General features: G+C 42.2%; 1 protein-coding gene across 5 annotated transcripts; it reads left to right on the forward strand.

Annotated features, from left to right (window-relative positions):
- On the forward strand, positions 1-23,929 carry smog. Of its 5 annotated transcripts, NM_001258952.2 has the most exons (15): positions 1-153; positions 1,535-1,865; positions 12,285-13,267; positions 17,615-17,854; positions 17,915-17,973; positions 18,213-18,332; positions 18,395-18,475; positions 18,553-18,901; positions 18,962-19,030; positions 19,092-19,493; positions 19,636-19,830; positions 20,955-21,136; positions 21,195-21,306; positions 21,679-21,699; positions 22,024-22,370. In NM_001258952.2, the coding sequence occupies exons 3-15, from the start codon at positions 12,440-12,442 to the stop codon at positions 22,219-22,221; spliced, it is 2,856 nt and encodes a 951-aa protein (NP_001245881.1). In that variant the 5' UTR covers positions 1-153; positions 1,535-1,865; positions 12,285-12,439; the 3' UTR covers positions 22,222-22,370. The 5 variants fall into 5 exon arrangements, with proteins under 5 accessions (NP_001245881.1, NP_001260056.1, NP_723019.2 ...); NM_001273127.1 differs by lacking the exon at positions 21,679-21,699 and having other exon boundaries at positions 21,009-21,136; positions 22,024-23,929; NM_164600.4 differs by lacking the exon at positions 21,679-21,699 and having other exon boundaries at positions 1,572-1,865; positions 20,733-21,136.
- The last annotated feature ends 56 nt before the right edge of the window (positions 23,930-23,985 follow it).

The raw sequence follows: 23,985 nt of genomic DNA on the forward strand, positions 1-23,985 counted from the left end.
GACTGGTGCTGGCCGACCGCTCGGAGAACACAATTGAGTACAGGACACAAACGCGAACGCACACGCTTCGATTGTGGGCGCTGCCACCGGAAATCCAAAGTTGAACCAGTGCCTGACCGAAAAGAATTACAAAATAATTGCTAAAACCGATGAGTATGTGAAAAATGTGGAAAATTGCGTGGTGCTAGATAGAAAATGCCCAGCATAAAATGGAAAATTACGATGCAAACGCGGCGTTTTTTGTTTCCACCTATTTAAGTTGCTCGAAACGGAGCAGCTTTTCAACATGCGCCACGCATTTTTTGGGTGTTAAATGCTCGTGTATCTGTCGGTTTTTGCGCGCTTAGCTCTGCGGCGGCATTAATACACATACAAACATGGGCCAGGACGAAATCCTGCCAGGATATATGCCAGAGTGCATGTGTGTGTGTGTGTATGTGTGTGTCTGTGTGTGTTTGTGTGTGTGAGACGCCGCTCCGTTAGTTTTGCGCGCGTGTTGGTCTACCCGCTTTCATCGTGCAAATCGTTTAATTTATGAGCAAAATGAATATTTTTATACGCATTTCTCGTGCATTCCCCGTTTCGTATTTCTTTCGTTTTCGAATCCTCGTTAATTTGCCGTTCGTCTTTCGAGCCAAATTCGTAGTCCTGAATTAACAATCGGCGGCGCCAGGAGCAGCAGCAACAACAAGGAGTTCCAAAGTTTCACCTTTCCCCACACAAACACCCATACACCCATACCCATACAGACACACACAGACACACACACACACACACAGGGACACATTGGAGGCCACAGGATGTCTTTTTGTGTATCCCAGAGTTATTTTGAAAGCAGCGCGTGTGGCAGAAAGAAGGACTAAATGAAAAAGTAGAGTGGCAGGAGTAGGTGCATGCGAGTGGAGCGAAGGATTCTATTTAAGTCGGAAAAAGTTTTAGCGCCTTGGACTTTTCATGGCTCTTCTCTCGGCCTCCAAACTCCTTGGCTTTAATCAACTTTCCTGGCAGAGCACAGCAAATGTGGCCAAATTTCATAATTGGCAGCATAAAAAGTTGATTGCGGAACTTGAGAAAATATTTCAAAAATATTTCACGGCTTTATTGCAAAATGTTTTAAAAATTTTAGCCAAATTAGAAACTATGAAGATTTTCTTAAAGAATTTCGTATTATCAAAGTACTCTATGATTATTATACAAAAACTTTTTAAATACAATAAGTATTTGCTTATTTTTCTTCTAGTTCCGCACAATCTTGAGCAACTCTTGTATTTTTCTTCTGCCAATTCAAATTGTTGTTGCAAAAAGTTTTCGCAAACTCTCAGATAAATTGCAATCCTTAAACTTTTGATTGTATACTTTCATCGGCAGCGGGGCAGTAAAAGTATCTAGATATTGATTTCATAATTTAAGCGCTCGAACGTGCAGGTTAATTTATTATTTATGCCAGCATCAGGCTATCAAGTTATTTATGATTTTTCTTAAGAATGAATATTGTGTAAGATAATTGTCTTACTTTAATATATTTAAAACAAAGTTTTCCGGATTCAATTCGCCAACCACTCGCCATTCAGATGAAACCCCGAAGCGAAATTCAATCTAAACCAAATCAATACTGAAAATCAACAAATGAAAATATCAAAAACCCTGTGCATAAAAACCGCGTAAAGCCAAACTGCAACCAACCAACCAACAAAATCAACAACAATTTCTGGAATTAATTTCATTTGCCGCGCGCGTCCATAAAAATCTACATAGAAAGCGTCACAAAATAAATACACCAGCCAGCCAGCCAGCGAGGAAAGTGAATTGGTTAGCCATGGAGAAGGCGTAATGGCCATCTGCTGACCCAGGACCCATAACTTTAGGTTAGTATGTCGTCGCCGTCTTACTGACTTTGCACTCCACGAAATGGGGGAACAACCCGATTTCCATTGCCTTCGAGCTTCCTTTTCCTCGACGTTTTTCCATTTTACTTCTAGCCGCTTTTTTATCTACTTAGTACTAGTGGGTTTCTTTTTTTTTTGGGGCATGCTAGACTCATTAGAATCCAATAAATGTGGCAATGATAACTTTGTTACAACAGCATATTGCACTAAGTTTGTATAACAACTAGAGTAATGAATTTACACAGAGTAATGAATTTATATCATCTATCTTAAATTCGATTGTATACAAATGAAAGTAAATACAGGGTATCTTGCATTTGCAACGCTTTATTGCCGCTTTCCTTTGTTGAGATGCGTTGTTCGCTCGTTTTGTTTATCCTTTGGCCCCGATCAAATAGGCATCATTTGCCTGGCGGCATCTCGGATTGGTAGGGAAAAAGGTTCGCGACCGCATCAGACGCTTCGCCGTGAATCCGCATGCTCCGCATCCTTGGCATCCTCCGCGCCCTTGGCATCCCCATCCGCTTCCATGTCCTTCGCAGTGACAGCAATTTGAGCGACAGACAGTTGATGACTCTGTTGACAGGAGCGGGGCATCTTCGGTGTGGAGCCGGAAGGTGGGGCCATCGCTTCCCTATATAGTATATAACCCATCGTCTTGGGCGATATTAACCCTATTTTTGTCGTAAATTAATTACGACCGGCAGATGGAGGGTACGGAAATAGGCACGCACATTTTTTCTATGAAATTTAATATTGAGCGGTCAAAGCGAAAGCGAAAAGTTGGTAGATCCTTTAGAAGATATAATCTTAATAGTTTGGGTCTATGAAAATACGCTGGGTATCCTTAATCGCGAATTTAGTATGCATCAAATCTTATGCTTGTTAATATTTAAGCGGAATTATAATATCTGCTGAAATTGTTACATTTCTTTGATAAAAATGATTATTTTATGTTTTCGATGATTCACTCAACTGTCATAACTTGAATATATGTATATGGATGCAACATATTTTAATGCGGGTAATATTTCAATAGCCAACGAAAAGGTTGTCCATTTATTTTATTTTGTTTGTTTTCAATTCGCCGCCTCATTCAGCAGTTGAATCCTTGGGCAGCCACCCTCAATTCCCATGACTCCAGACCATATATCATCGGCTCCTGCGACTTCCGGTTGTCGCTTTTGGCACCCGCCATTCCCACTGTCTATTTATAGGCGCCGCTCACGCAGACAACCGCACATGAAAACCGCCGCCACTCCCCCCATCCTTCTGCGCCGCCCCACAATGCAAAGAAAATTGAAAAGCAAGTTATGTGTATTTTCCTGCCACTCGGACTTAAGGTGGCTAAGTCTGTCAGCATGTGTGAAAATGGGAAAAGAACAGGCAGGCTTTCTTCATGCGCAATTCCTCAACTCAACCACGCACCCACTCAAAACGATACTCCATTAGTTTTAATACTTTTTGCCCTTAAACGAAAGATACAATTGCGGTAGCAATAATAGAAACACTCAAGATATCAAGAAACATGGACAAAGATAGTGTATCTTAAAGCTAACATTTCTTCAAGACATTCAGATAAAGTAGTTAAAAGGAATAATAATAAACTGGTATTTTATTTTAAACTTTATATATTCACTTCATGATAGCTAGTATTTTAACCGCAGCTGTGGCTAGCATTGTGTGTGGAATTTATTGAATTTTTATTGGACTTCTCTGGCGAGCCACGCTGGCTGCTGTGTACTCGTTAGGCGTGGCATAATTCATTATGTTGACTCACCGACACCACGCATCCCACTCCGTGGCGGCCCCACCACCAACAGCACCCACATCCTGGCGAATGTCCTGTCCGTGAAGCCACCACCCATATCGTCAGCAGGCTCCACTAATGACATGCCGCGTGCTTTGCATGCTAATGCATGGAGCATAGAACGAGCTGCATTCCACATTGGCAGCTCAATTTGTGAGTTAAAGAGCCTAGCGTAGGTTTAAATATGCCTGCTTTCTGTGTGAGACGGACAGCAAGAGAGGTCCTTTTCAAGGACACGCTTCGTGATTAGCAGAGAAGCGAGGCGACTGGCAAACGGGCCATTGTTACGCTGCAAAGATCAAAACCGGATTGCCAGGGCAGCGAGCTGCCAATCTCACCTTTTCATATCAAAGCAAACCAATTTTTGGGCAGTCAAATGTGAGAGGATTGTGTATATGTATCCATGATATATGTATATATATGTATGTATGTATGTATGTATATGTGTAAAGGAATGAACCACCCTGCAATGTTGTCCTTGGCGCTGTATTTTTAGAAGAAGTTCCCAGAAAATACACGATTTGTCTGCTGAAAGCAAAAAGGCGTATGAAAGCTTTCATTTAACTTTCAATGATTTGTGTTTCAGTGAATTGAATAATAGAAGGTATTATTAAGCACATAAATAGGGTTATTTTTAAAGAATTAGAGCTTAGAATATATTCTAGCAAGGATTACAATCCTTTTTGGTTAGATGTATGTTTCTTGCTTTATATACTGCCACTTCACTTATATATAGATATTTAATTACTATTTTACTTTCAAGGGTCTGAAATATATTCGACCATATCAACAAGCTCGAGTTAATCCCAATCTGGAAATGATTTCGCAGTGAACTGGTCTAATTGCGAGGCCGTGATCTTCCAGCTGGGTTGCTTAACCATACCGATGATATCTGGCAACTTCCGGCTTGCATGCATGGGCTATTTACATATCTGCTCTCCATTTCCATTCCCATAGCCGAATTCATGGAGCCTGGCAGCAAACTTTCGCCTTTGCCCAGAACTTTGGCCCGGCGAAAAGTTTGCCCAAAACACTGAGACCAGACCATGTCGCCTGGACAAAAAAAAAAACAAAAAACCAAAGTTTCGGGGGATGAAATTGGGCAATATCGCAATTCCAGTTCCCAGTTCCCAGTTCCCAGTTTACCAGTTTTCCTCGCATTTCTAAGCAAAACGTTTAATATTCACGCTTGAGTGCCTTTTCTCCTTGGCAGTGGCTATGAAAATGTGTGAAACTGTTTGACGCTTATCTCTGCGTCCTGCTCGGCGTTTTGACCAAATTTTATTGCCTGTTTCCAGGCCAAACGCTTCGTTTCTGCTCAAGTGAACCCGGTGTTCCTTAGTGTTCCGCTATTCCGCTGTTATGCAATTAGCCACCGCCCATGTGTCTGCCGTTCCAGCACGGATGCGGATGCGGATGTGGATGTCCATTGCTGTGTGTGATGATGATGATTAGGAAACGCTCGCATATTAATCATACGCCATGTTGTGCGCACTTATGTGCTAATGGAGCCCCCGTTCAACTTCTCGGCCAATGTCGAGCGTTCAAATGCAGTTTCGAGTTACTTGTTAACTGTCACTTGTTTACATACTCGAAAATCGGACTGTCCTGAATCCAAAGTGAATCCGTGAAAGCACGGACTGCAATTCGGACGTGGTCTGCAATTGCGATTCCTGATTTTCAGTTTGGTTCAGCTTGCAGCTATCATTCAACTTTCATGCGAACATTTGTTTTGCCCATTCTGTTTTTCCAACGCTTTTTTCTTATTTTTCATTTTCTTTTCCTTTTGGATTGGATTGTGGCTGAAAAAAAGGATAGAGGCAGTGGTCCACAGGCTACTTAGTTGCTAGTCCACAGTGGTTTGGTACTCTTTTTCACTACCATTTTCAATTTATGTTGAGCTAATGCAATAGAAATGTGAGTAGATAATACATATTATTAAAAAAATACTGCAGTAAGAAATCTAAACCATTTTTCTAGACATACCATTGAATAGTAATATCCAAAGTTAACTTAAACCCACCTAAGTATTCCAAGTAAGTTTTACTAAGATAACATTGAGACACCTTGCCAGTCATCGATATTAGATGCCTTGTTTACAGACACTTTTTATTGATGCCAAGAAGTTGGCCAGGACTTTTCTACGCAGTCCAAGTTCGACTGAAAGTCGTAGTCAGTGTGCCGGAGACCAGAACAGTGCTCATCTAGGACTCGACGAACCGAACGGCGGAAGTGCTCGTCGCCATTTTTAGTGCACTTCTCGAAAGTGCGCACATTTCCGTTTGGCATCAATGATTCGAACCGAAGCCATCATCCCACCCACTTTACTGCCCACATTTCGTGTCCATTCTCCTTCGTGTTTTTTTTTCTTTTTTTTAGCCTCTCGCTTTTGGCCACTGGCTGTTTGTTGGCCTCTCACTTTTGCTGATTTTAATTTTGGTAAAAGTTGTCACATTTGATTTTTGGCAATTGTTCGGTTTTATGCGCTCTAGTCTCCGCCTTATTCAGCTTTTTTTATGGCGCTTTTTATGTGGTGCCACGTCGCTGTTGCTTTGTTTGGACGCGCGGACAGCATTTGGCTTTATTGTCTTGGCCACCCCGATACATTCCGGCTTTATGGTGGAGTGGCAAGGATACACAGAGTGGCATGGAGTGCCTGTTGCATGGCATGGAAGTGGATTTCTTAAAAGAAAAGACGGGGAAAAAGAGATTACGAGGGCGGAAAAAAGTTTGGCAGAACTCGAAGGAATCTCTGTACGTTTGGCTACAAAAAAAAAAATCTAATTAGCCAGAGAATTAATTTGGACTTGGTAGTTAGCAATGAATGTTGGGGATTTGGCGGAAAAGAAAATGTTGAGATAGGTTACAAAAGAAAGTGCAATTAGCTTAAGCAGTGGATTGCATTTTTATGAGCCTGAAATAGTTAGAAGGCAGTTTATTTCAGTTTAAAACATATAATATACTAAATACATTATCCGGTAAATTTGCAAATGAATTAATTAAGTTCATAACGTGAACATTTAAATTTCAAAGCCATTGAATAGAATTTGGCTAATAAATCCGATTATAACTCATTCATGTCTGCCAAAATTGTTTACCAAACTATTATCGCACCGAAGCAAAGCCATTTAGCTTTAAGCCCCTCAAACAAAAGTAAATGCTTGGCTAACACTTAAAGTATGGACAACTTGTTTGCCCATTCACCTCGGTAATCTGGGTGCATTGTCATCGATATCAGATCATCTGGCACCCCCATTGTCCTGCATGATAATGCTCGTTTGGGGGGGGGGGGGGTCCTTTTGGGCCAGATGGGCGTTCTATCTGCGAGCTGGAAGGATAATAACCACTAAGATATTTATGAACTGCTATTTCTTATGCAATTAAATGTGGCCTTTAAGTCGGCCCCTCTACATCCACATTCACATCAGCATCCCCAGCCGCATCCTCGTTCACATCCACATCCACCCACTTGACATTGTCATGGCTACGGCTGAGCCTCAAATGACATCGGCTGAGAATGGGAATTTTCCCGTGCTTTTCCGGCAACCAAAGCCGCTCCTCTTGCTCCAATCCCCCGCCATCAATCGTTTTCCATGTTCTGTTGCCACTTGACTGCACTTTGGATACACATATTGGATGCATGTTGTACACAGCTCCGATCCGCATGGGAAAATGGGACTGGATGAGGTGAATTGGGGCAACTGGAGCAGGGAACAGGCGGCACGAGTGGAATGAATCTGAAATAAAATCAAGTGAAATTTGAACTTTTGTGTGAAGAGCGAAAATGGCAAAGGCGTTGTTTGTAAATGGCAATCGAAACGGCAATCGGAGCGACACTTTTTCACGATCCTCCAGGCGAAAATTGTACGCCAACTATATACTATATACTAAGTGTCCTGTACAGTAAAGATGGGCTAGGCCAAATAAATATGATAATGATAATGATAAACATAACAAAAGCGTGATTTGATAAGTAACATCACATCAAGTAGTAATACAATCTTAATCTCTTGTAATTGAATATGTGCATGATGAATTTTAAGGAGGCTTCACTGTTTGAGACCCTTCCCCCCACCCCCTTGTCGCAACCTTCATGCTAAGGCCAACAACAAAGCTAATAAAAAGCTATGACCTCGAAAAGTTCAATTTTGTTGCTGTACATAAACGTTGAGTGTGCTTGACAATTTTTCACTTCAAGCAACAAATTATGCCGTAGCATAACATTAGGAGCACCCATCCACACACACACACACAGCCGCAATCACATGGTTGGTCCTTCGACATTTTGAAGTGACCCCGCCCACCGCCCACCGCCCACCTCCCCTTTCCTTTTCCTTTTCCGCTTGTGCGTGCCAAGCCGACTCGGCAGCGACTTTATCTAAAAGCGCACTTAGTCCAAGTAGGCCAAGTAGATTACGGCCCAAGAACCGCTTGCCTTTGGAGGAGGCATCCATAGAAGAAGATACACAGATACATAGATAGATTATAAATACATCCTATATCCTGTGCCATCAGTCTGCCCACGCGCAGCCCATCCAGTGAATGAGTGATGAATAATCGTAATTTGAAGGATGAATATACCGCATATGGTTATATTTATTAAATTTGTGGGTTATTTATTACGGTGAAAAAGGATCTAACTTCAAAGTACGTTTGATTGAAACAAATCTTTTGCTTTCTTTCTCGGAAAGTTACTTACTAAAACGAGCAATGAAATCTAACAGTCTATTCAAAAATGAGGATCTAAGGTCGTGCTTTTAATGATATAAACACTACGTGGCAGCACTTGAGTAAATTTTGCATGCAAACACGGGCTCCCAAAAAAATACAAAAAAAAAAAAGGGGAGAAGCAAGTTGGCGGCGGTGGGGGATCACAGCAAAGTGCGGCGCCAGACCCTGAAAAGTGATTAAAACGATTGTTGTACAACAATGTGCGCGTCCTTGTAAGGACTTTGCAGGCCACCCACTCCGCCCTCAAGTTGCCAAAAAAAAAAAAGTGGCGCAGCCATTCTCCACTTTTGTAATTTTTATATTTTCACCCCCCCTCTTCCATTATACAGTCTGCACTGGGTAACGTGAATTTGCATCTCCCCAAGTTTAAGTACAATAAAAAATACATTAATACATACACAAAAAACTTGAACTAAGCTACTCAACATTATTCTTTGGGTTTTTTCATTTTAAATCATCTTGCGTTGGTCAAACGGACATGCCATGCTAGACTCCACTGTATCTGCATATTGTATCTATATAAATGGCTGAATTTATCTAGAAAAGCTTAATTGGAAAAGTGTTTTGGGACTGGCACTCGAAGCTTTTAGCCAAAAATGTTTCGACAAAGGCACAAGGGAAGCGATTTCAAGCGATGTTGCCTGATTTGCTAGCTTTTCGGGGGTTTTCTGGGTTAGGTGTGTGCCCAAGTGGGTGGTGTTGTCCGCCTTTTTGGGGCGTCTTACACAATGGAATGCTGTGGGTGGTATGGTGATTCTTGGAGACCGGCGAACAATTTGTCCTCGAGCCTGTCAGCGGCACTCCTTATTATTATTATGCTGCTGTTGCTGCTGCTTCTGCAATTGCTTTGCTTGTTGCTCTCTCATTGTTTAATTGTTAACCATTTTGTTTGCTAGTGTGCGTGTGTGTGTGTGCTGGTGTGTGTGTGTGCGGCTTTGTTGCATTGTTTGATTGTTTCACACGCCCCAGCTTTGTCTCTCATTCTGTGCGTGTGTGCGAAATAACATTTGTCTAATGAAAAGCGCCCTTGTCTCTTGTCTCGCTTGCACCCGGCTCATTGTCTCGCTCGCACCACGTCTGGGCATCTTAAGCTATTTTTAGCTCATTATGTTGCCATGGCCCAAAGGACATTGAGTCCTGGGACACGCCTCAAGAATTCCGGCTGCCTCTTCACTCAAACTGAATGATTCGTGGTTATTTCATATTGTTATTCCTGTTCTACAACATAATGATTGAATTTATATTGCTGGTTATTTTGGCCATATATTTTCATTTGCTCTCAACTCAATTGAATGAAATATTGATGTTTTATTTCAAATTTCAATTTGCACACCAGCATTTGCGTGCTTCTATGCCAAAACTCTGCAAACTCAATTAACTTTAATATTTAAGTCAACTAGTGCGTCAAGTGTATACACAGTTGATAATAAATTTGCAAAATGCTCCAAGGAGTCGCATCTCCGGGCAGCTTTTTCATGTTTTGCCACAAATTACAAAAGCCGGTTTGGTCACAAAATATGGTTTTGATTGCTCTGCAAACACGAATAAAATAATTGCCAGAAAAGCATGAATATTCAACAGATGGAATGACAAAATATCCATCTCTTGTTGTTTGCCCATCAAATTTGCATGCCGAAGTTATCAAACAAAAGCAGCAACCTCAACAAATCCAATTGGTTACCAAAAGTGCGGAGGTTGCTTGTTTTCGATTTGTGTTTCGCCATTTTTGATTCGAGTTTGCAGTTGGCCGAAAGCGACAAGACAAGACAGTTGGCAAACAAGGCGGCCAATTGGGTTGTGAATGCAAACGTGCAACACACCAGGTGACAGACTGTGGAACCTGAACACGACACGGCAGCAGCTACAACCGAAATCCGGTTAATTGAAAAACCGAATGGTCCACAGAGACATTCGCCAGGATACAGACGCAGATACAGATGCAGATATAGTTAGAGATACAGATACAGATACAGATGCAGATACAGTTACAGATACAGTTAGAGATACAGATACAGATACAGGCAGTGGGTTGGCTTTCTCGCATCCTTACCGCATTAGCTGCAGTTGAGCGAGTGTCAAGGTGAGGCCAGGTGAAAGCAGCCAGGCGGAAAACAGGCAGCAAAAACAGGCCAAAGTGGTAAAAGAAACTTGGCAACACACGAGTGTAGTGGTCACGCACACTGCAAGAAAAAATGTACGCTCAACGTGCTGTTTTTGCCAATGGTTTAGCGTTAAGACTTCATTTATCTAACCAAAGCATGCAGCTTAAGGATGCTTCATACTAGATTTATACTGATTATGCATTATGAACTACAAATAGCTGAGGGATGTACTACATTTTGAGGAATTCGCAGGATTCAGGAAATGCAAAATTTGGGAGTCCCACCTTAAATGGACATGGGCGACTGTTTTTTGCCCCTTGGGCTGCTGGCATCTGGCCAAATCACGTAATCACAACTTGTTTATGGCGCATGTGCCAACTATTCCCGACTTTCACCTTCGCCTACACCCCCTTCCCCCCATCCCTTTTTACAAATCCGTGGGCCCTGACCCTCCGAAAAAGAGACATACCACACATACCGCCGTGCAGTTGCAGCCATGAAAATTAATTTCAATTAGCGGAAATTGTTTTTACACCTGTTTGCCTTCCAGCAAAACTGCTGCTACTGTGTAGAAGCCGTCCAAATCGTTGGGCCAATTTGCGGCCTGTCATCGCATTGATGTGCTAATGCCGCACCATATAATACCCTGCCCATTGCTTGTGCCACCTTCACGCCCTGTGCAAATTCATAAATCAGAATTGCAAATTGCAAATTGCCAAGTGCAGCAACAATGGGGAATGTGAATGTGCAACAAAAAGAAGAAGAAAAAAAGTGGAAAATTATGGCATACCGCTGGGCGACACTTGAGTGCAGCAAGTGCCACGCCCACTCCCACGGGAGCTCGTAACTGGCCAAGCAAATTCTTTTTAGCACTGCTTTCAGGGGTTTCATGGCTCCATGGCTCCATGGCTCCATGGCTGTGGGATTGGGTGTGGGCATGGGCATGGGAGTGCCGGAATGTGGCTCCAAATTGCGCACAAGTTTGTCTGAACCGAGCAATTTGATGCGATTTAATTGCAGCTTCATCCGGCTGAGGAAGATGCATCCACAAACTATGGTTGTTATTCAGATTTATTCTTCAAAAAAGAACTAGAACAAACTTTTGTGGTCTTTTATGTCATTCTGTTTATATGTAATTGAAAGTCACATTGAAAATTTGTATATTCAGTACAGAGTACTTCCAAAGTCTATCATGCTCCATTTGATTTTCATGCACTTTGGTTTTGCACATTTAGCGGACGTCATCAGCAATTATTTGTGCTGGATTCTCAATTAAATTGCAATTGGCGCAGCTATATAAATTTTCATTGACGTGGGCGTTGTGGATTTTGAATTTGACGTTCGGATTCTGATTTCTTGTGGGCTTTTTTTAATTGATCAGCATGCATTTGTTAAAATTAATTGAACATAATTGTAAAAATATTCAACCACAAGCATTTAGTGAGTAATCGAAACGGTCCGCTCAATCGTTTGTAGCCAATTTAATTGTGTTTACTTCGTAATTGCTGGTAATTGTTAAATTTAGGGATTTAATATATAATAACATATGATTTAATACGTGACTTTAATATGTGTTTATGTGTAATGGAAAGTACTTCCAAATAATTCGAATTGTTTCATATGTTTAGTGTTCATTTTTGCTGCATGTGCATGCCACATTTGATAACAAAGCCATGCTATGTGGCAGCAACTTTAAATTTATTCACCGACTAAGCCGCAACTAAACAATAGCCAAAACTTTTCTAATTTTTGCAGATGAGCGCGCCACTGTGCCACAATTTCGGTTTACACCTGTCGAAGCTGCCACACCCACGAGCAACTTTTTCTACCACCAAACCGGCAACAGCGGCAACAACAACTGGAGGCGCCACCAGCATAGGAATAAGCAAAAGAGCAACAACATCAGTGATATGGAACTGTGCATAGCAACAAAGTCAAAAATTGAAACCGCTCAGAGTTCAATGCCGCAAAGCAGCCAATGCAGCAGCAGCAGCAACTGCCGAAACTATCAAAAGAAATGCCACCAAAATCAAACAAACACTCAAGTACAGAGCACTCAGCGAAGCAATTGCAGCAGCCACAGCGATCGAGACCACCTGACAAACCAACAAAAGCAACAGAACCAACGAACAAATAGTGCAACAGCAGCAAGTGCAGCAGCTGCAACATTATCCGAATCCACTAGGTGCAACATCATCATCAGCAGCAGCAGCAGCAGCAGCAGCAGCACTAAAAGCAGTAAAAACATCAGGGAGCCGAGCAGCAGCAGCAGCACACAATTAAACACCCTCTACTCGCTGCTGGTGCTTTTGATAGTCGGCCTTGCCACAGCCACCGCATCGCCCAGCCCCAGCCCCAGCCACGCCCCCTTTGGCCGCGAGAGCAGGCGCGATGCTCTTTTGGCCTACTACAAAAGGGCACACCTGCCGCAGAGCAGCAGCAGCGGCATTTCCCTGGGGCACAAGTATCACTTGCTGCACGATGCCAATGGCCTTGACTTTGACGAGCTAACGCCCACCGCCAGCAGTGTGTCCGCTCTCAGTCGGGCGGAGCGTTTTCGATTGCGTAAGCGCAGCGCCACGCCCACAACGCCCGCCACTGCAGCAGGAGTCACTTCACTAGATGTTGCAACTGCAGCAGCAGCGGCAACAGATGCAGCAGCAAAGGATGCGGGCAGCGGGAAGAAGCCGGAGGAGAAGTGCGAGCCAAAAGTACTCGAAACGCTGCCAGATGAGCCGGTAGGTTAATAAGTTATATTTATACTATTATTATTAAATTATAATATAATGATTACATATGCAATGATAGACTGAAATGGTGCTAGCCAGATAATAGGAATATATAAAACAGCTTACTCTTAGGTATTAACTTCTTTCCATAACTTATTCCTAATCACTACTGCTTCACTCAACATTATTTACTTGTAACTTTCCATAGTTATGTAAATATCAACTTAATAACTACTATCCTAAAGTAAATTGAGATTTACGCAGCATTAACACAAAAGTTCTTCAATCGAGTGCCAGCAGTTTGAGAAGTGTGCACATTTTGTTTAACTTTGCAACTGCCACTGTTAGAGTGCCACCTTATAATTTGTTGCATAAGACGGTTGGGTGAAAGTTCCAGCTGTGCTATGCACTTGGTCACGAGAACTACTTAGAAGCAATGCAATTGCGAGAAGCAATAAGCCAGCGTACAACTTGGTGCCCCTCAACTTTTGAGGCAATCACACACACACACACAAATGCCAACGCAAATTCAAAGGATTGCCGTAAGGATTGGTGGAAGGTGGAGCGGGGGGATTCACCTTCCGGTTGCCTTCATAACTTTTGACGGACATTTGTGAGAACGAGTGCAGCCTGCATACGGCGCATCGATCCAAGGCAGAGACAATTAACGACAATTTGCGAAATTGCCAACGCGGCGCAATGGCGAATAATCAATAAAATTGCTGAGATAGCAGCCCATATAATGTGCTCCTTCACTTTTCGGTGTGCTTCGTCCTTTCGATGTTTTTTTTTTCTATCTCCTGCTTCCTGCTGACACAAATCTCTGCGCAAATCTGTGTCCGCCCCTCCTCACCTTGTTGATTGTCGTGGAAATATTACGCATACGACATGGCTGACGCAAGTGAATGTGGGAGTCGTCAAGTTCTTTTCACTTTCGAGGGCGCTGTGCTGCACAGAAATCGCGCGATTTTGGAAAGGCGGCGGCTCATATGTGGCGCCTCCAGCCAAGACTCTAGTTTGCTCACTCTGTGCAGATGCCTCTTGTACAAGTTAATTAAGAGATGCTAATGAAGTCGCAGCTCCAGGGCACTGGAAAAAAGGCTAGATATACAGTAGACCTGGTGAACTAATTAAAATGGAAAATGTCCTTTTTAAATGCTCAAAAACAAGTTGGAACACTTTTTATGTAAATATTAAAACCTTTTGTAATTGAAATTAGAATTGTCTAACCAGAACATTTTCGCGCCGTGTGCGCATCACAATATTTTAATTGAATTTGCATGACAATTGCGGACGAGGACTTTAAGCAGCCGGAGGACATGTTAGGCGAGGATTTGCTCCCACTGTCTGCCCGCCAGTTGGCTCCTTGGGGATGCTATTTTTAGTGCGCCAAGCGAATCGAGTATAAATATTCAATGAGTCGGCGGTGTAAACAGAGTCCAATACATGACGTGCACGAATCGAATCGATTGCGCTGCCAACTTTCCTCTGACGCAATCGGGACAGGACCTTTGTGTAATTAGAAGGCGGGTAGTGAGCGCGGTGCGTGGTTGGAGATGAATGAAAATAAGGACCATCCTTGGTGCGATTTGAATCTCGAGTGTGGTCAGATAAAATGATAAATAAATGTGCTGCGCAGCAAAGGCAGCAATAGCAGCAGCATCGGGAGCAACACCGGCTGACAGCTGCCAACTTGGGCATTATCCTGGGCCATCCTGCTCGTCCCCCTCGCAGGAAAGCGCCCTGTCTCGCTCCTGTGGCCTGCGGTCAACTGCGAGCGCCTTGTGTCGAATGGCTGTCAAGGATTATTGTTGCTCCTGTTGCCGCTGCGGCTGCTCTTGTTGCTGCTGTTGTTGCCTGCGGCTGCTTTTGTTTCGCTCCCAGCTGGAGTGTGTCTGCCTGTCCTTGTCTCACCGTCCTTCCCTTCTCTTTCTTTTCGTCCTTTTTTTTGTGTTTTTTTCTTCTTTTTTTTGCTTCGTGTTCGTGTTGTTTTGCTAACAATGCTGAAGCTGCAAAGTTATTGATAATTGTTTTATACACACTCTACTTCGTGATGCTGGACACGCATATTGTTGCTCTGCCTTCTTTAAAAGCCCTATTTACTTCTGAATGGGAAAATATATGAGTTAAGCAGCATAGCTTTTATCTCGAAAATATCATATAATCAATATGTTATTGAGCCCATTTAATTTAATTATTAAAATAGCCAGCAATTAGTGCAATCGATGCATTTAACTCTGTTTTCTCCTATTAAGTTGTCAACTAATTAGTTTAGTACTAAAGCTGGCCAACTGTGGTTTCATTATTTATAGGGACATAAATTTAAAAACCATTGCCACTCAACAGAAGCATTTATGTTAATACGATAAATAAAACAGTCACACACACACACACACACACTCAACCGTGCTTCCGTAGCAATCAGCTTATGTCATTCGCCTTGTCGTCCTGAATAATGTAATGAATGCAGAAGTACAGTGAAGCCTGTCAGTAATCGACCGGGATTTGCAGAGTGTCAACAGCAGTTGAGCCAAAGATGAGAAAGAAAGAGAGAGAGAGAGAGAGTGAGACAACAAAACAAAGGAAAACGAAATAAATACGAGAGCAAAAAGCAAAAGGAAAAGGAAAACAATGTCTGACATATTTTATTCATTAAGCGCAGAGCATAGAAAATAAAAGGAAAAACATGCAAATGACAATGAGGAAGCATACAGTTACGCCATGTAAATATTTTTATGGTCATAAGTAGGAATCCTGTACATATGTATGTACATGCCGGAAAATGCAGATGGAAATGCGGGGAAAGGCGCGCACGGACATTAAAAAGCCAGTAAAACGCGCTTTACTGATTTCATTTGGCAGCCAGGATTCAGTGCTCGTGTGTGTGTGTGTGTGTGTGTGTGGGCCAGACTCTTGGCATAGTTGCTCAAATACACACACACACACACGCGCGCGGGCACATTTGTTTCGGCCATGTTTGCATAAGTATGCATGTTTTATTGCACACACACTCGGTGTGTGTTTTGTGGCTGCTGCCGCTATTTACAAGTGTTTTCCCCATACATTTATACCCTGAAAAAACGAGGGGCGCTAGTGCGAGGGTATGTGTGTAATTGCGGACATTTGGGAAAAAGGATATCAAAAGGATTTGGCGGTAATGAAGACATTCTACTGCTTCCAAGAACTGTGGTGGGATTACTTAAAGTTCAGATAACTCCTGAAGAAAAAACAATGAATAATGGTGTAAAAATAGAAATATTTCCTTACTTAGTTTAATATCTGAAAACACTTACCCAACTACAATATTTCTCTAGCATGCAAGAGTATACCAAATGTTTATGATTATGGCTGCGCGCGAGTGCTAGGAGCACTACATAATGACTTTATCTGGGAGCAGGTCTCGTGCCATTTCTCCAGCTGCCTTATACTGATTGCTTTTGCCTCGATGTGTAAATTTTGGCTCACGTTTGGCAGGAAAAAAAATGAAGAAACACACTCACACACACATGGTAGAGGAGCATCCAGCAAACGTTTGTATATCGATGTTACTTGTTGGCAATTTATTTGGTGGCTTCGGTGGCGTATACGCAATGTGGTCGCTCATCACCGAAAGCCCAGCTAATGGGAAATATTTGTTTTAAAAGCCAAAAGGTGCCGCCAGCCCAACTACATGACTCACGCCCAAACAACGTGTCCTTTTTCCCCGCTACCAGCAACCCCCTCCCTGCTCCCTTCTGTGGTTACTTTTGTTTCCCAAAGCCATAATGATGTCATCAAAGTGGCCCTACCATTTCCTACACTTTGGTGCGTAGATCTCGAGAGTTTCTTGTAACGTGTAAATTATGTATAAACATTTGGTCGGTTAGGAGCTGAACGAACTTGGATTAAAAACCCTTCCCGCAGTCCCACAGCACGGCGAGGGTATTAAATCCTATTATTTCACAGTCGAAACGAAGCAAAACTTTTCGCACTCTTGCCGCAAGGTGTTGCTGTGAAACGTGTCCTGTGCGCCAGGTGAATAATTAATGGTCCCAAGTCGGGGGAAGTGGCCGTGCCGCATGGTCACTTAAATCACGTGGCGACCAATATACGTGGCATATACGTAATTTTTTCGCAATTTCCGAAAATATCTTCAATTAGAAAGCACACGTTTTCCGTTTCCTATATAGTGTGGTATAAATAAATTGAGTTTAGCAAAGCGTAAATTTATGCTGTGTTAATTTTATTGAACTTTTTCTTTGTGTATTTAAATCGAATTCGATTTAAATGATATTTATATGCCCATTTCATATACATTGAAATGATTATTTATGACACAACGCAATTAATTGTGATCTGGTTTTATGAATTCAACAGTTTTACGACTACACCGACATCGCCGAGGATGCCGCACGCCAGTTTATTGAATTTTTATCGGGCAAATTCCCAAATGCCAACACACCGATTGCCATCGATGAGCCGACACGTGCGGAGGTGAGTCGCCGGGCCAATGGAATCGCCAGCTACGCCCTCAACGAGGACGACAATCTGCTGGCATTCGCCATTGCCGCGCCCAGCATTCACACGGTGGTCGTTAAATTCAGGGATAACGTTACGGTATGCACTCGCTAATCAGCGATAATGGGGCCATGGGCTAATCGATTTAACTTATTGCAGATACCACCGGATCAGGTGCACAATAAGGCATATTTGGGTTCCTATTGGCGGGAGTTGGGGTAAGTTTCGAAGACTGGTTGTGTCCCAAAAAAGTGTGCGACATTAATTAGCAACAAATTAAAATCAATTATCTTATGGCTTTGAAATGCAAATACTAATTACTCTAAAAGATAAATACAATTAAATTCAATATGCACCGTAGCTTGCCGAAATAATGTGCATCGCTTAATTTGAATAGACCATAAGCCGTATAATCTTGGAAAGTTGCCCATAAATGTATTATTTTACCCGACTACAGTGCGGCCTGGAACAGCACGGACGGCACCCAGGAGTGGGGCGCTCCATTTCGCGACTGCAACCTGTTGACGCGTCGCTGGCTCTGGCCATTTCGCATATCCTTCAGCGAGCACAGGATCAAGTGAGTCGCATCGATGTGCAGCTGGTTGGCACAACTTTGTAATTTATGCTAAATGCTTTCAGAGTTGTGGCGGCTGCCTTCATTGCCGCCGACGAGGATGTGTGCAACGATGGCCTGGAGGAAGTTTTCGGTCGCCGTCATGGGTGAGTTGTGGCCAAACTTTATACGATAATTCGTGACATTAGTTCTGGATAATATATATAATACCATATCTCTGTAGTTGCGATCGGAATACGACCTTCTGCCTGCTCACCGAGAACAAACCCGCCGCCACCCGGGATGTGTACACCTGTCTGTGCCGGGAATCCTACTACCTGCCCAATTCCACGCTCCAGGGATTCCGTGGCGATCGAGTGGAACTGTCCGAGGGCTACGACAACTACTCGTGCATTCCGTGTCCCGGCGGATGCACTAACTGCGATAGCAACGGCGTCTGTCTGACCTTTCAGGAGGAGGAGGTGCTCAATGTGGACGCCTGTCTGCGCCTCCTGGTGGCCATCGTACTGGGCGCCTGCATCCTGTGCTGCATTGTCCTCGGGGTGATTGTCTTCCGGCAGCGAAAGTGCAAGGTATTTAGTTTACATATCCTAAAGTTGGGAAACTTTGAGTAATCCTTTCATCATTTTCAGGCCATTGCGTCTGGTATGTGGACTGTGCTGGAGACGATACTGCTGGGCATTGTTTTACTTTATGCATCTGTGAGTGCTCCTGGCGATGGTCACCTTCAACTTCTGTGTGTATTTACATATTCATCTTTAGGTTGCCGTCCATTTCTTTCCCGCATCCACCGAGCGCTGCCTTCTGGAGCCCTGGCTTCGGGAGCTGGGCTTCATCACCTGCTACGGCGCCATCATACTGAAGTTGTACCGCCACCTGGTGGACTTTCGCACCCGGAAAGCGCATCGCTGGGTGCTGCGCGACGTGGACCTGCTCAAGTATCTGGGCACCATGGTCTTTGCCGTCATCTGCTACATGGCCGCCTTTACGGCCTCGTCGTTGGATCTTCTCGAAAGTGCGCAGCTGGAGAGCCTCAGGGAGGCGGACACGAACACCTGCCATCCGCTCAAGTGGGAACTGGTCACGCAGACCAGCGAGATGCTCATCCTGTGCTTTGGACTGCACCTGTCCATCGCCAGTCGGAATGCCAACACCCAGTTCCGGGTAAGATGTACAGTCAAATCGATTGCAGATCTTTCTTTATCAATTAAGCGCAAGAGATTGGCTTAGATGATTAACTAAGTAGAAGGGGAATTTAAGTCAAGTCAAATGAATTAATCGGTAATTTCCTTTTGTCCCATTGAAGGAACGACAATTTCTGGTCACCGCACTGACGCTGGAGTTCCTGGTCTCGTCCAGCTTCTACTTTCTGCGCTTTGTCTACCTGCCGGAAATGAGTCCCAGCGCCATCTTGCTGGCCCTGTTCATCCGCTCCCAGCTGACGAATAGTTTCGCCTTGGGTCTGATATTTGTGCCAAAGTTGTGGTACCAGCACAAGCAGGTAACCGATTTGAGTTCGAAACGATATGATTTACTTACTTTGCTTTGGTTTTTTTTTTTTTTTTTTTGGTTTGAGTACGCTTTTGTGTTCTACACATTGAGATATATGATGTAATTAGGAAGTGTTTTGTCCTAGTCGGGCACCAAACGAATATAATTCATATGCTTAGAGTATTCACACCCGTTCATTTTGTGCCTTTCGTCTGTCGTGGGCGTGGTCGTCATTATAGTCATCGAAATGCGTACTTGGTATTGACATTGGTTGAGGAAACGATTTTTGTTAAATAACTAGCCAAAACACAAGAAGTATTAAAATGTGGACATCCACTCAAAAGCTTGGTTGCTTTTGCTAATTAAAATACAATTTGAATATTTCATTTGTTTATGGTTATATTTTGAGTTCTTGTTCTGGTTTTCACCGAGAAAATTAACATAATTTTAGTAATAAGCTAACATTGAATTGAAACTTTAGTCAAGCTATGAAGTTGCTGCAAGTGTGTCTCGTTTAAACAGAGAATGTTCGACTGTTTTTAGCTCTTATTATTTATGCCTGAATGTATTGCACTTTAACTTGAACTCAATAAGCACGCCATTTAATTTGCATGTTTAGTGTTGATTTTTGCATGAATTTAACAAGAAAACACAACATCTAACTACTAACAAACAAATGACAAAAATCGGTTTCCTTTCAAAATTTCCAATATGCATACCAGAAAAAAAAATTCCAAACTAGTGTATCCAAGACTCTGCCTCACTGTAACTTTCTCTGTCTTTCTGTGCCTCAACTGAATAATCTTAAACTGAAGTTCTCTGTCTAAGTAGTCTTCTTATAGCTATCGTCCATCTTGTTTACCTTTTGAGTTACTTTTTTAATTTGATTTGTTTCTTTTCGTTCATTTCCAGCACCCCCAAAGATACAATCACGACCAATAAGCACAGACCACCCATACACATACTATATACATATAACTATACATAACTCTTCAGCACAGATCTATACCATGCGATTTTGCTCTCTCTTACCTTTGAGTTCCGTTTCCATTTCCGTTTCCGTTCCGTTCTCCATTTTCCGTTTGACTTCCTGAGTGTGGTTTGCGGTGTTTGTTGCATCTTCATAGCTTGCAGGTTCGTTCGCTAGCGTATGATCTATCAATACGTTTACCTGTGGATGCTTTCAAGGGTACGTCACACGACGCCGGCCAGCGGCTGGGCGGAGGATATGCCGGGCTCTGTCTGGGCGATCCGGACATTGGTGAGCTGACCATATCCGAAATGAGTCCCGAGGACATACGCGCCGAACTCAAAAGGTACGAAGCATATCTATATGTTCTATTATCTCTATTTTCTATACATTTTCGATTCCAGACTGTATACCCAATTGGAGATAATGAAGAACAAGACTCTGCGGCAGGACAATCCGCACATCAGTAAGCGACGTGGCGGACGCAAGGCGGGTCACCGTCGCTTCTCCCTGCAGGTGAGTCGGGGTCACCACAACGGCAGCGTAGTCCACCACCAGCCATAGTGCTCACTGTACATGACATTGACGTGGCCAGAATGGGGAACCGGGCTGTAGGCCTCAGATCGATATTGCTGTTATTCTTCAATCCGAAACCAAACCTTTTGCTGCCCATCCCCACGCTCCCTAGATCTTTCTCTCTCCCCCGTCTCTCTAACCGTCTATGAATCTGTACTTCTCTTGATCCTCCAATGTGAACTCGCAGTACTGTTTGCCACTTATATTAATACATCTATAAATATCATTGTTCTTGTCATGACTATGTACAATATATTCGAAACCCACCACAACCAAACCAAACAAAACAATAACCACCAATGTTCAATGTAGAAAAAGGGCAGCAAGGATAAGGTAAGAATTTTCGGTTGCTTTTAGCATAAACCTCTAAACCTAACCTGCTAAAATATCTGTGTTGTGAATGTAAACTAAAATCCAAAACAAAACGACTAAATCAAAAGAATTTCTCGCACGTTTGTCTATAAACTTAGACCCAAAGTTCCCCAATGAACCCGAAACCACCAGCTTGTGCGTGTGTGTGTGTGTGTGTGCATGTGTCCGTCCCATAGATAGCACCACATAAGTCTTATCGAAAACAGATTGCACACGAAACTACAACGAGAAAACACATATCCACCAGTTGTCCATGTGACCCACTAAAATATCTCAAATTCGCAGGCTCTAAGTGCCAAACACCGCAGCAACAAGCATCATCAGGACATCGAGATCACCGAGGCGGAACCTTCCAGGACGCCCGAGGATTCGGTGTGCAGTGCCGAAGGACCCACGGATACCTATGCGGAAATCTCCGGCGTGTCCCACTCAATGCTCTCTCACTCGATGGTCTCCCACTCCGTGGTCTCGCATTCGAAGTAGGGAGTCCTTGCTGGTTCATGGCGGATATTTGAGAATTGTATATAGGTATTAAACGGTACGATACACGTTGGTATGTGTAGATAATATGTGAGAAATAGTTATTATATAGCGCAACAACACAAACAATAAAAGAATTACTTTAATTTCGCAAAGAAAGAAAAAAAAAACCAGCAGGAAAATGATTGATGCAAATGGAGATGCAACAAACACTCACCAAACACAAACAATAACAAATATTACTTTATTTTTCAATGAAACGTAAAGTGAGGAACCTTGAAAGCAGCCAAGAAGTTTTATAAAGTTTTGATAAATTTTTAGACGATTTTACTTTAGTTTACGTTGATTTCTGTCAGTCTTGAGTTCGATTGATTTCGATTGATTAGGATCACTGATAGATCAAAGTTGTTCAAACGTTTAGATCGGTAAAACAGAGCCCACCTGTGTAGGTAACGATATAACTGTAAAAACAAGGCCACATACACTAAGAAAAACAAACCCATTCCTAAAACACGCGTTTTCGTTTACCTCTAAGTTCCTCGACAGTTAGTTACTAACCATTTGCTTTCAAGTCAACCTTTCAACACTATCCACACTAAAGCTAAACAAATGATAGAGATCTTGAGATCATTTTCGATCAGCGAATAATCAGTTGTAAATTTGAGCTTATAGGCATTAACATAAAACTAGCAATTCCCCCCTCATTAACTATCGTACGTCTTACGTCTTGCTAATCTTACCAACTAAAGTGTATTTGTATTATATATTATACACTTGTAATTTCCACTCATTCCCATACAAAATCTAAAAATGGGCTAGACTTTCTGTAAATACACACAATGTACGAGGACGAAAGCGCAAATTGTTACATTTTCAAAACACACAGTTCCCGAACGAGAGTGAAAACCATAGGAAAATGCTTAATAGAGGCTAAAGTGCATATTTTTTTTTTTCAACCCAGCCCAACAAACTCAAAAACTCAAGTATTATTCACTACTAGCTGCTGATTTCCTCCGAAATTTGTAGATCCCAATCAAGAACATCTTAAATTCGTTATTCTCGAAAAAAGATCGTGTTAGAATATTGAAAAAAAAAAAACACAAAGTGAAAACATTTCAAATGTACGCAATAAATTTTGGATGAGCTCGTTATAAAAAACAAGAGAGAAAAAAAAAGAAGGGGGAAAACAAGTCCATAGAAAACATATAGTACAGTTACATGGGCATTTATAAGGGTTATGAAAAGTATATCTATATACACTACAACAAATATATAGAAATTAAAACATGGCAAATGGTTAAATTAGGTAAACTTACAGCATGCATGCAACAAATTGAGCATTTAAAACAAAATGAATGAACAAAACCGAAAATGATAATTAATTATAAAAGAAAAAAGAAAAGTAAAACCAACTTTTGGTTGCGTTTGATCAAAAGTGTGTGTATAAAAAAAATATTTATGGCATATACATAAAACATATAACTAACTTATATTATATATAAATATATATACATATATATATGAGTGTAATCAGCATTACAATAAAACAAAAACGAGAGAAAAACTAAATTAGTGGCTCGGCGCAAAGGAAACTACAAAAAACTAAAACGATTGGAAAAGTGAAACCGAATACATTTTGAAAGTGTGATAGTGTTCATAATATTCGTTCATTGTAATTAAAATGGAAAACAAAACCTAAATAAACTGAACTAAATCATCAAATGTGTCCTTGATTTTCGAGACAGACCTGGGAAACCATCTACATAT

The sequence above is a fragment of the Drosophila melanogaster genome, chromosome 2L, assembly GCF_000001215.4.
Source record: "Drosophila melanogaster chromosome 2L".
NCBI classification, from domain to species: domain Eukaryota; kingdom Metazoa; phylum Arthropoda; class Insecta; order Diptera; family Drosophilidae; genus Drosophila; species Drosophila melanogaster.